We start from the raw sequence: 14790 nt of genomic DNA, 5'->3' as shown, positions 1-14790 counted from the left end.
AGAGCTTTTAATATGTCCATTTAAATTCCATGAACTGGATTGAACTTACTCTTCATTTTCATACAGATACTTGACTGTGATCCATGGAACCACAAATATGAGTGGCGCACCTGAAAATGACAGAGGTCACATTATTATTCAGTCCAAAGAGCCACCTTCAGCACACACAGCAGCAACATGTATCCTTTAACCCTGCTGTCACTATGGGTATTTAATTATTATAAACCCCTGTGTTAAAGGAGACCATCACCTAACTCAGATTCACACCAGCCCCGTAACAGATGTGTAATGTAAGCGTAGCGACAGCCGCTGTGCATCCATTTTAGTCACTAAATTTCCAATAGCAGCGTGTTTCAGAAGCATCCCAGATACATCCCAGCCTGATACATTTAGAGAGGACATTAACCATCAGCTCAACAGGAAGATTACTTTGTGAGTTTCTGACTCTTGCGGAAGCTTGTAACCAGTGGTGTCAGAGGTATTCACATTCATTACTTGGGTAGAAGTATGGATACTAGAGTTTAAAAAGACTTCTTTAGATGTTGAAGTATCAACTCAAGCTTTTTACTCAAGTAAAAGTGTAAAAATAGGGGGGGGATTAAGGATAAAAGCTTAGGCTGTGCCACGGGCCTATTGTGCACTAACACTAACTAAATGTGCACAACAACAGTAACCTGCCGCCTACGTTATGCCGCCGGTGTAAATCTGGGGTAAGAGCGTTTCATATGTCCTTTTATAAATGGTATGTTGCAGTAATGAAAGCATCACACATACAAATAACTATAAACAAGAAATACTGCATGCATAAGAGCAATATTTGCTTTAAAAATAGTAAGCTTTTGTGACCTATGTAGAATAATTTGGCTAAACAAATGTCATCAGAAACACACAAGTTGCTTTATTTTACACTTATATCCAACATCCACACACTTGGATTACTTGGCCAGCAGTTATAATTTTACTGGGTGATGCATTTGATCCTTTTTGTCCTTATCATGATGAGCTTTTTATGATCAAATCTGTTCTGTACTTTCTCAGTTAAGACTTGAAAGGGCCATAAATATGAAAACATTAGTGCCACTTCAGCCTTCCTCCGAGCTCGATTGAATTAAAGTCTGTTTAAAAACTTGTTTTCTTCTGTGGATGTTATCAGCTCTGTAATGGGTGGTGGCACGGCCACTCAGCATGGAGATGATCATAATCATGGAAAATATTTACAAGACAAATCACACTAGATAATGACTTTGTTATTGTATAATAAGAGGCTGAAGACTGAATACAGTGTGTGCACACACTAAGTCAACACTTATTTAACAATTACAAAATGTTGAAAAATGACTATACTGTTTATTTTTTGGGGTTTTTTAAGTAATATTTTGTGCACTGATTAGGTTCTTATAGTCATGTACATGTGTGGCAATATGTATTCTCTCCGTTTGTTGTGGAGCTAAATTAGATACCTTGCAGGCTTCACTTTAAAGGAAAGTTTTTACACATCAAAGTCTGTTTACAGAGCTCCACAGAAGCACTAGTCCACATGAAACAAATGAATTATCTCGGCTGTGACTCCAGAGAGATCCTTGTTATGTTGGCTCAAGGCTTCATGGAAGGTTTGTGTCACATAATAATATGTTGTCAAATATTTATCAGTGAATTAAAGAAGCTTGCAACATGACAATGAACCCTAAAAACCTCTAGAACAGTGGTGACAGACACAGAGTGGCCCTTAATATTTTAGCTTATTATGCTGGTGATCATTAAACTCCATTCTGTCTGTCACTCTGTCATCCCACACCTGCCCACTAGATGGCTTCACCTGACTCTCAGACAGACATGAACAGCTCCGGGGTATTTCCTAATACAGTAGGTGTTTCTGCATTCTTGTTGTATGCAAATTAGACTTGTCAACTATCTGACTGGAGGTATTAAAAACACCTGATCTGAGAGAAAACATGTCTTACCCCATCCGATGGCCAGGTAAATGTAAAAGTACTTCTTCTCGCTGAACACAGTGATCACCAGGAGGCTGTGGAGATAAATGCCTTCCACCAGCAGCCAATAGTTGTTGGCCATGACGCTGTACTGCATCATCACCATCGCACCACGACACCACGTCACCGCCTGTGGTTAGAAGAATACATCAAGGCTGCATCCTTGACTCTCAGAGCAAGTGATGTAGCTTTTCAACAAAGCCCCACATGGATCATGACAAAAAAATATTCTGTTTCAGCACAGTTAAAATGACTATGAGTCACACTGCCCCACAATACAATGCTCAGGCAGTTCAGAGGACAAGTACACATATACAGAAATGGCCTAATTTAAAGCTGCAATTAAACATACAACAGTGCTGTTTGGTTTGCGCTTAATGTGAACTGATGTAGACATATTTGCATTTTTTTATAAGGCACTACACCACTGCACAGATGTAGGACAGCACTTTACATTTATACTGTATGAACTCTGCACACAAAACAGAAATTTTCAATTGTCTGAGACCTATGACACCAAAAACATTTCACTTACTCTGACGGAACAGTCAATAAACAGTTTTTACTTTAATAGTTCCTTTAAATGTGTCTAGACACACCCAATCAATACCTAGTCAGTAGCTTATTACACTATAAATCCTGTGTGAATGTGGTACAATTAAAAGAAAATGAATGCATGTATGTACATATGAATGCATTTGTTTGTAGGATAGTCTGATATGCTTCTGTTTACACAGGCAGCATTTTTCTCACCGGTATGTTGACCCAGGCGTGTGCCTGGCTGTCCCTGCTGCTCTTAGGGTCCAGCGTGAGGGTCAGCAGAGCGTCTTTGACCAGAATGGACACGGCTCTCAGGATGAAGGAGGCAAACAGGTTCATATGGATGTTGTTCCTCATACAGTGGAGCTTCCTAATTCAGAGATAACAGACCATGTGTGTGTCATCTTCACTATTCAGTCTTCATGCAGAAACAAATCCAAAATCCTTTTTCTGAACCTTTTTTTTTATCCTTTTGCATTTTTAATTCTCGACTGAGGATTTCTGTTCTTCATATTCTTTTTCACTTCATTCTCCTCTTCCTTCTTGATTTATTCATCTCTCTTTTCTCCTGCCCTTTCTCCATTAAGGACCTTGTTTCTTCCTGTTATTCATATCGAATTATTTTTTTCTCTGTTCTGTTATCTCCACTTATATCTTAGGCAGTGCTTCCTGTGTTTTTTCTTGCCTAATTCATTCACTTCCTCTTCATTTTTTTGTATTGTATTTTTCTTTCTCATTTATGTAATTATTTGTTATATTTCCATCAATTTATTTCTTGTTCCCACTTCCCTCATTGTTTTATCCTTTTCCATTTCTTCTTTTTATTCCAGCCTCTTCCCTGTTTACATGCTTTACCTGAAGGTGATGAGAATTCCCAGAGCCAGTAGCAGAGCTCCCAGTGAGAGAGAGTAGCCCACTGTATACATGATCCGCAACTGATTGAGGGTGCGGCCATACTGCTGCTGCAGAGCCAACAAAGAGAACACAGAGTCAGTTAGTTCCATATAATCATACACGTCACAGACACACACAAAGATCCAAACAGAGGACACCTTAAAGTGATTTTGAACAGATGGTACAGAGTATTTTCACATGCAGAGACATTTCAGATTGTGTCAAGTTAAACTTTTCTGTTCACAGTATTGCCCAGCCATCTGCCACTACAGCAGCTCCTAACATGGCAACAGTTAATTCTCATGGCAGTCAGCCCCCACCCCCACCCACACACAGTTTTATACACACACTGTACTGTGTACAAACTCACACACCTCGCCAGGGTCGTCCTCACATTCGCTGGTATTCTTTTGTGCCCATTTACCGTCTTCATTGCAGACTCTGTAGACCAGACCCTGATGAACTGTTCACAGATACACACACATTATAACACAAGTTACCATCCATTCTGCCACACTTCGAGCTGTCCGGTACGACTTATGCGACCCTCATGCAGCCCCATACGTTATGCTAAAGCATATTGACTCTATGCGACTTGTGTTATAACTCTTGTAACAGCTACCTACAATAGCTTGCTAACACATAACTAACATTCGCTGGCAGACTTAGCGTGCTAAAACCACCCTTTAGTACTGTGAATGTGTTTGGTGAGCGTCAGGTATTTTAGCTCTAGGCTGCACATTGTGGTACCAGCTGTCGCCATATGTTCCATCCAGTCCAGGCGTGCATTTTTAAATTGGCCTTGTCAAACATTTTCCACAGAAGACTTTGCGATGGTCTTGTGTAACAAACCATACAATGCATCAGGTTAATGTGGACCGCCGAATGCCAACTCCACAACTTTTTTTTTCATTGTATGGCCAAACGCAGCTGTGCTGCAGGTGGAAACTACTCAATATGAGATGGATTTTAGGGGGAAAGGTGTGGGAGGTGAAGTGCTGGACATCAACTCAACTTCCAGGCTTCCAGTCCACAGGAGATAACAGAGACACATTCCCTTTCACACCTATTCAGGACCTGCCTGAGTAAAACCTTAACATGACAGGTGCACACAGAAAGAGCTGTGGATCATGCTGTGATCTAAAACTGTAAATCGTCTGGATCACAAGTCTGCACAGCAAACGATAAGATGATGAAAGAATGAAAGAAAGCTCCACAGGACAGGAAAGCTGCTCCTAGCGACAAAATTGCAGGTCAAAAAACTCTTCTAAGAGATAATTAAGGCTGGCTAATTGTTGGTCTTCACAGCCAATTAAAAAAAAAATAATCCACTTAGACATTACAAACACACTGTGCTGCATTCTCTGGATCTGACAAACAAACCGATGTTAGTGCTTTACCTCTGACAGCAATCACTTTTCTGTGCATGAACGAGCTCTTGCGTCACAAGGTGAGCGTGTTAATAGGAGAGAGCTGCATGATCATGTGAAAATAATCTCCTAAAAATGCACCAGTAATTTTTTTCCAAGAAGGCAATCAGATGTAATATTTCTATGGAAACCAAATTGGCCACTTAAATGAGTTGGTGCTTTTTGAAAAATTCCTTTCTACCTTGAATCATCAGAAGCTCACTTATATAAGGATATGTTAGAATCATATTATGTGTAAACAACTCAGAAGAAGATATTTCCTCCTAATCAGTAACTTCATGTACTTCATCTTCATTTGCAGAATGACGATAAAAAAAATACCGCTCTGCACAAAACAGACACCCAGGTGTTCAGCCATTTTTTTTTATTCTATAATCACAATGCAACAACTGTGTCAATGAACGTGATTTAAAGCACATTTCATGTGATTTAATTGGGGCAAGACTGAATAAATGTTAAATGATCTACAATTATCAACAAACACAAGTTATAACCTCATGTGAAGTTGTGACATGGAAACCTGGTAAACCTGGATTGTGTAATATAAGATAGCCTCAGTCCAGCAAGAGAAGTCAAAGTAGAAGGTAAAAACCTTACCTTTTAGCAGACAAGTTTCAGTACAGGCAATAGCATGCAGCCGAGTTAGACAGGCTAAAATGTTAGCCAGGCTGAGTAGTGTTGATTTTCAGTCAATAAGCTTGAAACGGGACAGACCTAATGGTAAACTAAATTGGATTAATATGGTACATTTTTAGGCTCTAGGACCTTGGCTTAGACCTTGGAAACAATTGGCTGAAAGCACTAAAAGGCTGCCCAGAGAGGAAGTGCACTTTTGGGTCTTTCACACTAAACGTTGTCATCTCACTCTCTAATATGTACGTTTTTAGCAGATGGACTCACGGCACACACATACAGACCTTGATTGTACCATGGCAGGAACCATGGGCAGGAGACATTCACTGTGGTACCTGGGAGTCCATCAGGCCAGCAGGCGTACAAATCAAAGGTCCTGTTACACACCAGCCCTGCAGTGAAGAGCAGAACTCTGATGTCTGTGCTGATCCGGTTTTTCTTAGAACCTGAGTGCAACCTGTGAGGCGGCAGGCTCACCTGTGGCGGGGGGCGCGGCGGTGAGGTTATCCAGACACTGGTTCCTGTAGCTGCTCCACTTCTCCTTCACACGCTCCAGAGAGTTTGCAGAGGAGACCTGCAAGAAGAGGGAAAACACCATTTCTTGCTTTGAAGTTGCAAACTCGCAGTCAGCAGTGTTTAAGAGAAGTAGATTAAAGACACATTTCCAGTCTGTGTGTGTGAAGAGGCTGCGAGTCGTACCTTTGTGCAGCTGCAGAGCATGAGCAACGTCAAGAGGAGACACACCTGGGACATCCCACTGATGCTGGGAGGATGGGGGTCGGTGGGGACCAGAACACTGAGGAGGCCCAACACATGAGGCAGTCTCGACCTTATCCCACCCTGTGGCCTACACGCACACACATACACATACACAGAAGAAGAAGAAACAGCACACTGAACTGTACTGAGTCTTGTAAATGATCACAGAATCTTGCTTGTGGATTTTCCTGACAGGTGACTGACTCGTGTGGCCTCCGTTGACCATCTTCACCCCGCAGTTGGAGAACAAAACGAAATCTGAAACGTTTCTGCAAAAAACACCTTGACCATAGAAACATTTTTGGCTAAAACGTTTCAAATTCCATTCTATTCCAGTCTCTTTGCTCCTGTTGAAGTGCACTGAATTGCTGAGCATCAGTCACCTGTCCTGTTATGTTATTTTAAAAGCGCTGTAGATAAATAGCTATACAGCAAACCACTGCTGCGTTTTCCTTCCTGCCACAGACCTTTTTATCATGTGGTGTTATAGTAATTATCTTTCTCCTTTACGACCACATGTGGTTCTTATTGACCAGGCAGCAAAGCTGGAGATAGAAGAAGGACAGACAGACTGTTTACACGCTCCTGTGGGGCAGATTTATATGTAAGCTCCATGTTTGGTACACAATCTAAGAGATTAAACTGTATCTATAATGAAATATTTCATATATATATTCATGTTTATCTATGAATAATATTAATATGAATATGTATAAGGGGTTGGGTGCTTATCAAGGCAGCTATGGACTAAGCCCAAGAACGCATATCAGGAGTACAAAGTGCTTTCAGGCCTGCTTCCCCCAATAAATTCAAACTAACAATGAACTACTCATGTGTCACAGGGATGCTGGGAGTCATTGTTGGGGCTGCTGGGAAGAAATCAGAGTGAGATAAAACTAAATGATGCGCAATATTAATATATAATAATATTTTTTAATTAATTTTAAAGGTAGGGTAGGAGATTTTATTCTGAAACATTTTTGTTATATTCCCTTAACTTTCTTTAGACATCAATAGCAACTGGTGGACCGTCTGGTGTCCTGGTGTACTGACAACAACCTGGAGCTGAATGCCCAGAAGACAGTGGAGATGACAGTAGACTTTCGGAAAGTGCCAGCTCCATCACCCCCCCTCACCCTGACAGACACCCCCATCTCCACAGTGGACTCTTTCCGCTTCCTGGGTACCACCATCACCCAGGACCTCAAGTGGGAGCTCACCATCAGCTCCCTCATCAAAAAGGCCCAGCAGAGGATGTACTTCCTGCGGCAGCTGAGGAAACTCAAGGTGCCAGCCAGGATGATGGTTCAGTTCTACACGGCCATCATTGAGTCCATCCTCACCTCCTCCATCACAGTGTGGTACGCTGGGGCCACTGCCAGTGACAGGCACAGACTGCAGCGTGTTGTGCGCTCTGCTGAGAAGGTGATCGGCTGCAGCCTGCCATCTATCGAGGACCTGTACGTCTCCAGGACTCTGAGGCGTGCAGGTCGGATCACAGCTGACCCTTCTCACCCTGGACACGGACTCTTTGAGCCACTCCCCTCAGGCAGGAGGTTACGGTCCATTCGGACCAGAACCTCACACCACAAGAACAGCTTCTTCCCCTCTGCTGTTGGACTGTTAAACTGTAATTAATGCACTGCTCTGCACTGTCACTTCAGAAGGTCACTTTAGTATAGTCACTGCACAATGACGACTATTTGCACTGTTTACTCCATCTTGCACTACTTGCACACGAGTACCACCTCACCGATCCATGTGGTACCTGTTACATTATTACACTGTTCCATTCGATCATATAAGGGTCTATGTTTACCATTTCATCTGCACAGTATTTTATGTTCTGTTCATTGTATGTCTGTTACGCCATGTCTGTCATGTAAATTTAGCCTTACTTTAGTTTATTTACTTAATTTTATCTTAGTTTTTATCTTATTGCATGTTAATTGTTATATGTTCTTTGTATGCACCAATCACTAAGGCAAATTCCTAGTAATGTGAACCCCCTTCACTTACATGGCAATAAACATGATTCTGATTCTGATTCTGATTCTGAACTGATTAGTCAAACAGTTTTGCATCAAAATGAAAAATATTAATCATCTGTGCAAGAGACAAAACACTAAAAACATCATCCAATCATCCTGTTGGACCCAAACGAAACTACTGGCCTGCCTGTCACTCTCTTCCTGCTCAGCATGCATTAGAGAGTGATGGTAAAAAACTACAGAGCAGTCGTAAAAGCAAAAGTGTTTGTAGAAGCAAGTGCCAAGAAGACAGAAAGATGCAAAACAAGAGCTGTTTTCGGTGCTGCTGTTCAACACTGACGAAAACTGAAGAAGCATGAGAGGCTATGAGCTAGCAAACAGGTAGGCTAAGCATGTGTTTTGGTGTTTGTTTTGATGATAATTTATTTCCTGTCAGCCAGCACTATTCAGTTACTTTTCTCAGGCAAGCGGAGATGTTAATGACTGGATTTACCAGGCTTTTACCAGGTCCATGCTAGCAACGCTTGTAATGATCTGTTGGTGATTGGCAGCTTTCTGCATTTTCCAGTGAATTCTTCTCCTTCTTGTCAGTGGCCATTATCGAATCAGTGCTGTTTAATGTGCTACATTTTCCCTGTGCTGTTACAATCTTCTTTGCCATGTGATCCGCTGCTATTATTTTTCAGTTTTACTGGTGCGCTCTTTACATCTTGCTGTAATTACTGCACATTATGTAATTGTGGTAATCTTTCCACAGCCCTGTCATTTTCTGAAGACCAGATGCAGCACCCATACACCTGACCTGTTGACCTGCACCAACCTTCTTCTTTGTCTTCACCTGCCAGAGGACAGCATGTGATAATAATGTCATATTCAAATGTAAGTCATTGAATTTTTATGCAACAGACCACAAACACAGTTACATTTTATCAGCGAACAGTTATTTATTGTCATGTGTGAACAAAAAAAGAACAGAAGCACCTGAACAAACATGTTAGAACCTGAAGAAACAACAGGTCAGTTCTAGGTCTAGGACCCCTTTATGCTATACAGGCCTGTGTGTGTCAGCATGGAGATGCACCTGTCACCAGGTTGGCCATAACAACATTGTTCTACATCTGTTCTACTTACAGATCCCATAGACACATCAAGTGTGTGTGTGTGTGTGCGCCTGCTGCAGGAGGATCTGAAAGAGGACCTTCCAATGTGAGGGAGAGAAGATCAGATGTAAGACTTGCAGACGGAGCTTCAGCAGCTGATGGGACTGCCCCAGGCTCAGGCTTTGAATTCTGGCCTGTAAAGATTAAGATTAAGTTTTACTTTAATAACCCCCACAGGGAAGTTTTAGTAGCAGCACATATCAAATAACAATAAATACTGTAGCTACACTGGTTCGAATAAATATTGGCCACGCAACGTACAGATGTCGTTTCAGGGGTTTTATTCCACTCTCCTCAAAACCAAACACCCGACACCGTCTTTGACACCGTGAAAACTATAAAATAAAATACAAACAATAAACAAATGGAAATGTCCATAGTTAGAAGTCCAAAGCTCATTGGCATCTAGCAAATAGCTACACAATAAATTTGTCATAAACATGTAACACAAAGATACTGACAGAAAATAACGTGCACAACAAATAAAATAAACATTTACAGTGTGCGCCTGTTGAACCACATGTAGAATATGCTTTCTCTCAGAATGTGCATCACATTGCATTCATGGTAGCATACCCATAATTCCTTGGTATAAAATTAACTTCCGGCCATGTGACCTCTGCTCTTTGCTTTGTAAATAAACATTCAAATAAAGTAAGAAATTAAACAATAGTTCATTTTCACTAAACTTTCATTTCTTCTTCTTATGTTTTAACACATTTAACATAAACTTAAAAATCTTTCACTGAACATATTTTATGTGAAAGTAACAAATACAATATATACAGGGAAAGCAATATACATACACACATAGAAGACACATGAACATAAATACACAGTTAATATAACTGAAACGTTGCAGTGCACCTGAGATTATCTGACCAGAGCTTTACTGTCCTTGAACAGGTGTTTTATATTAGTGGTCTCCAGATTAAAAAACAGCAGGTAGTTGTCTGTGGTGATGTGAGGTAGCTAACTATGGGGAGCAGAGGCTGCTCTGTAAACAAACACGACAGACAAAATGTGCTTAAGATTCATAACAAACACTCAGTGCTAACTGGCTGTGTAGCATTGGCTACCCTTGTTGATTTCAGCTTTACAGGAGTTCATTAATACCACAAACTGGTAGGCAGCTAGCTGTATATGTAGAAAAACTGGCCGAACAAAATAATGTGCTGAGACTTCACAACATAAAAAGCAAAGACTGTGTAATATCGTGGCTAACAAGGGTGACTTTAGCATTGCCTGACTGCAGTAGCTAGCTAGCTAGCTAGCTAGCCTGCAACAAATTATAATATAAACAGTATTAAGCAATGTTTTCATATCCTAACTTTTTCGCTTGGTAAATCTAACTTGTAAGAATTGTTACGTTCGCTGTTTACATTTGTTATGATGAAGTTATGTGTTTTCTTACCGGTGAGTGAGCCATGACAGATGCAGGTTGTGCTCAACAAGCACGCTGCGCGACACCCAGCGCTGTCTTCAGTGAACAGGTGATGCGCATCCACGTGGATGGGAGGCGTGGCTTCTACCCCAAAATTTAACACCAGGAAATTTGAACACCATAACGTGAACATAGACTCAGCTGTGGGGAATTATTAAAGAAATGTATTTATTTATTTATTTATTTAAGAGAAGTGTCAATCACTTTCCTATGTTTACTGCTCACTTACAGCCTTGATCCTGGGTACCTGTAGTTAGTCGGCCAGGTAGAGGAGGAGAAGAAGATGTAGCTCAACAGATTACATGCAAATCTATCTTTCCAGGCTTCCAGCTTTGTGCTTACAGTCGAACCACAGGTTCAAACCAAATGCACCACACCAGTTATCAGGACGACATTTTGTTTCCACAGCATGTAGGGTTTTTTCCTCGCTTCCATACACATCCCTTTAACTTCTCATATAGGTACAGACTATGATACAAGCATCTCAATGAGAGCTTCTTTTTACATGGGCAAAACATGAGCCGAGCTAAATATAATACTGGTGATCTTAGCCTGACAAATTAAGTGGAATGCAGCACAATTCCACCTTTGGTTGACTGCGAGCTTTTGTTGAATTGTGTCTCAATAATAAAAACCAGAAGAGGCAGCAAGTGGAATAAAAAAACTCTCCAATAGCTAAGCTGAACTAAATAAACGGAGTCCCTCAGAGAGCAGGGCTTCTCTTCACTACTGTTTGTGTCTCTTAAAGTGGTTCATGGAGAGTTTTTAGGTCTGCTGTGGATCACTGTCATTTCAGAAGCCAGCCTCTTTTTACCTTTAGTTCCTTAACTGACTCCAGGATATTGCATCCTGTTGATATTTACATCTTCCTGTGGCTACCACATAATAAATGAAGTGTTCATTCAGAGGTTTTTTCATGTATTTAAATATTTATATTGCTGGTAAATTAATAACATACAGTGTGATTGGTCTGCTCTCCAATAAACAGCTGCATGAATAAAACAGTCAGTGTATCATATCCTCATTTTTTTTTTTGGCCCAACATGTGCTTGGAGTGGTAATTTCATCTCCAACGTTCCTCATATACAGTCACATATAGAGAGCTACTTGATTTCCATGGGTAAGTAGAAACACAAGATAGAAGCAACCGAGCCGCTGCAGCGTCTGTGTGTCTGTTTTTATCCAACCACGATACTCAACAGAGGACACAATCACACATTGAGGTTTTACATTACAAACAAACACACACAAATACACACCAAGTGCTGTGAAATGGTGCATATTCAGGCCAGTAATAACATTCTGCAAGCATGTTACCTGTGATTTACTGCTTGTGAGTGGAGGGTTATCTCTGTATCTGTATCACATTCATTTCAGAAACTTCTGTAGCGCCAGTACGCACATCCACAGGCCATGTTATATTATACATGACAATACAGCCAAACATCCTCGTTGTGTGTGTGTGTGTGTGCAAAAGATGGAAAGTGAGAGTATTTCTGCACAGCCACAGATTTGAATGAGCACAATCAGCCTGCGTGACTCACGGCTTTGTCTTTAAAATGTTCCTGAATAATGTGACGTACACATGAATACACATGCAAATCAAAGTACGCGGACATATACACTACGACTGCGTGAGCGTGTGTGCATCTGTGGTCATTACAGTTACATCTCCCAAGGGACATTTTCTTAAATAAACTGAGTGTAAGACCCTATTTGCATTGTTGATCCCCCTCCTCTCTGACTCACACACACACACACACACTGATGTTGCCTTCTTTCCAGAGAAGACAGAGGTGTAACTCAAGTGAAAATAATCACTGGCTACGTTTTGCACATGACGGACATAAAACAAATTATCAACAGACGCCACTGCAGCTTCCTACTCTCCTTCACTGAAGGAATTAAATTAATAACAACTCCAGTCAGTCAACTTTCTCTTTCATTTTTATTTTGCCATTCATGGCACCACTGAAAGTCACTCTTTATTTTATCTCTGAGTGTGTATCGGTGTGTCAGGCGGGAGGCCATACCTCTGTCCTCTCCTCCCACACATTTCCATCTAAATGCACAATATGTATACTTGTCCTGAGGAAAAAAAATAAAACACACAACACACAGAGACAAAGCAGGAGGAGAAGCCAAAGAACCTATCAAACATCACGGCCAATCAAATGACCAGTAATGAAGAAAACAGATTGTTCCACAGTGTCAATAATTCACACACTATATTTTATTGAATAATTGCCCACTCTGCGCACAGCCTAATTATGTTGTTGAGATCAATAAGCATTCCCTGTGATGAGCATCAGCAATTAGGCAGAGTATGGAGACTATGTAGGTGTGCAGTGGCTGTAATGGAGCTAAGTAGAGCTGTTGTTATAATGTTGTTTTTGCCTTGGTGAGCTAACAGGCTCCAGCATATAGAATGTGTCTACATGTATGTTGATGTTTATATGTTATAAACAGACATATGTAATTGTCCATGCAGCAAGGGCACACAGATAAAAAGGTTGGTAACCCTGACAGATCACCACAAAGACAGAGCATTATAGGTAAAACCTCTTCTGCCTTCGCTAACATTTTCTTGGCCACCATCGTGACCAGTAGATGGGAAACATTAGGCTTAGTCTACTAAGACTTTGTTGTCATGGTAACATGACGTGTACCGTGTCAAATAACGTTGTTTGTTGACAAGACAGCCATGGCTGTGTAAATGTTAATGGACGGCAAAGATATATGCAACACAGTCTCATTCCATAATTTGAAATAGTTACATCATTTGGAAATCGTTAAAATATTGACATATTTTAATGTTTTGTCTAAAGTAGACTAACATCAATCAGCACAACCTACACTCTTACTCTGTTTTTAATGCCTAACCTTAACCAACTGCATCAACATCAATGGCTGATGGAAAATAAGATGAGGCTGACAGTCAAAACAGACATGGAGCTCCTCAGCAACAGTGTGAACAGGTTGGAACCCTTCCTGCCTTTTAGTGCAGACATTTACGTTGGGCCATGAAATGTCTGATCGGTGAACGAAATATGTACGAACGAAAATAACTGGATGATTCATGTCAGTCTTGGGAGTTTAAAGGACTGACCAATGCCTGTCCTTTAAACTCAGAGCATACTGACATGTCATCAAGTTTCACCAACAGCAGGTCTGCTAACTTCTCTGCTTCTCTGTCTTCGCTGATTTTTTTCTGCCAAGAACATAGTCCCCTACTGACGTGCAGATTATCTTCTTAAAGAAAACACTGTTTTCACTAAGCTGCAGAAGCTGCTGCACCATGAGCAGCAAAATAAAAAAAAACCTATATGCATGTGAAATATACAACGTTATATTTTACACTGTGTAATTTTGATTCTGTCCATTCAGCTCTCACATAGTGAAGGACAACCTTGAAGGCCAATCGTAGACCTCAATTCACCTCACTGTCAGTAGGCAGATCAGGTGCACCAGGCTACAAACAATCACAGAGGCTGTATGTGGGAGTGTGTCTGTGTTTGTGCCTGCTTGTAAATGTTGTGAGTCTGCGTGTCATGATTAACAGAGGTGTGTGCTGGAGGTGACTCGGAAACTGCTCCTTCAGCAGATGTTACGCTTCGAAAAGAGCAAAAGCTATCTTCCTTTCCTTGTCTCTCCTTCCCCCACTCCTCTACTTTATGACCCTCGGAGTTTGTATGTGGGAATGAAAATGCCATCGGCCACATAGTTCCATAATATCCTGCCCTATTCCCTTCCTTATTATTCCTTTTGCCTCCTCCAGGGACACTTCATGACCATCTTGTTTCCTGTCAGATTTGGCTCATGTGGAAGGTCAGCATGTTGGGAAACACAGAGGATCATGCTTCAGTTTTCTGTATGCACCTCAGACTGGACAGCAGCTGATCAAAAACAACTTTACACATGCTGCACTCACAGGTTTAACAGCATGCT

General features: G+C 41.1%; 1 protein-coding gene across 3 annotated transcripts in view; it reads right to left on the bottom strand.

Annotated features, from left to right (window-relative positions):
- gcgrb (glucagon receptor b) overlaps positions 1 to 14790 on the bottom strand; it is a 43209-nt gene that overhangs the window by 6302 nt on the left and 22117 nt on the right. For 2 of the 3 annotated variants that reach the window (XM_028416285.1, XM_028416301.1), the window contains exons 1-8: positions 6188 to 6473; positions 5966 to 6062; positions 5773 to 5880; positions 3800 to 3888; positions 3387 to 3493; positions 2745 to 2901; positions 1962 to 2121; positions 50 to 110 (exon numbers count right to left, since the gene is read on the bottom strand). In XM_028416285.1, the coding sequence (XP_028272086.1) occupies positions 50 to 110; positions 1962 to 2121; positions 2745 to 2901; positions 3387 to 3493; positions 3800 to 3888; positions 5773 to 5880; positions 5966 to 6062; positions 6188 to 6241 (833 nt within the window). In that variant the 5' untranslated portion in view covers positions 6242 to 6473. Of the gene's footprint in view, positions 1 to 49; positions 111 to 1961; positions 2122 to 2744; positions 2902 to 3386; positions 3494 to 3799; positions 3889 to 5772; positions 5881 to 5965; positions 6063 to 6187; positions 6474 to 14790 lie in introns of those variants that run through there. The other variant, XM_028416293.1, reaches the window with a different exon arrangement.

Source organism: Parambassis ranga, chromosome 1 (assembly GCF_900634625.1).
Source record: "Parambassis ranga chromosome 1, fParRan2.1, whole genome shotgun sequence".
NCBI lineage: Eukaryota > Metazoa > Chordata > Actinopteri > Ambassidae > Parambassis > Parambassis ranga.
This window is presented reverse-complemented; position numbering and strand designations above follow the sequence as displayed.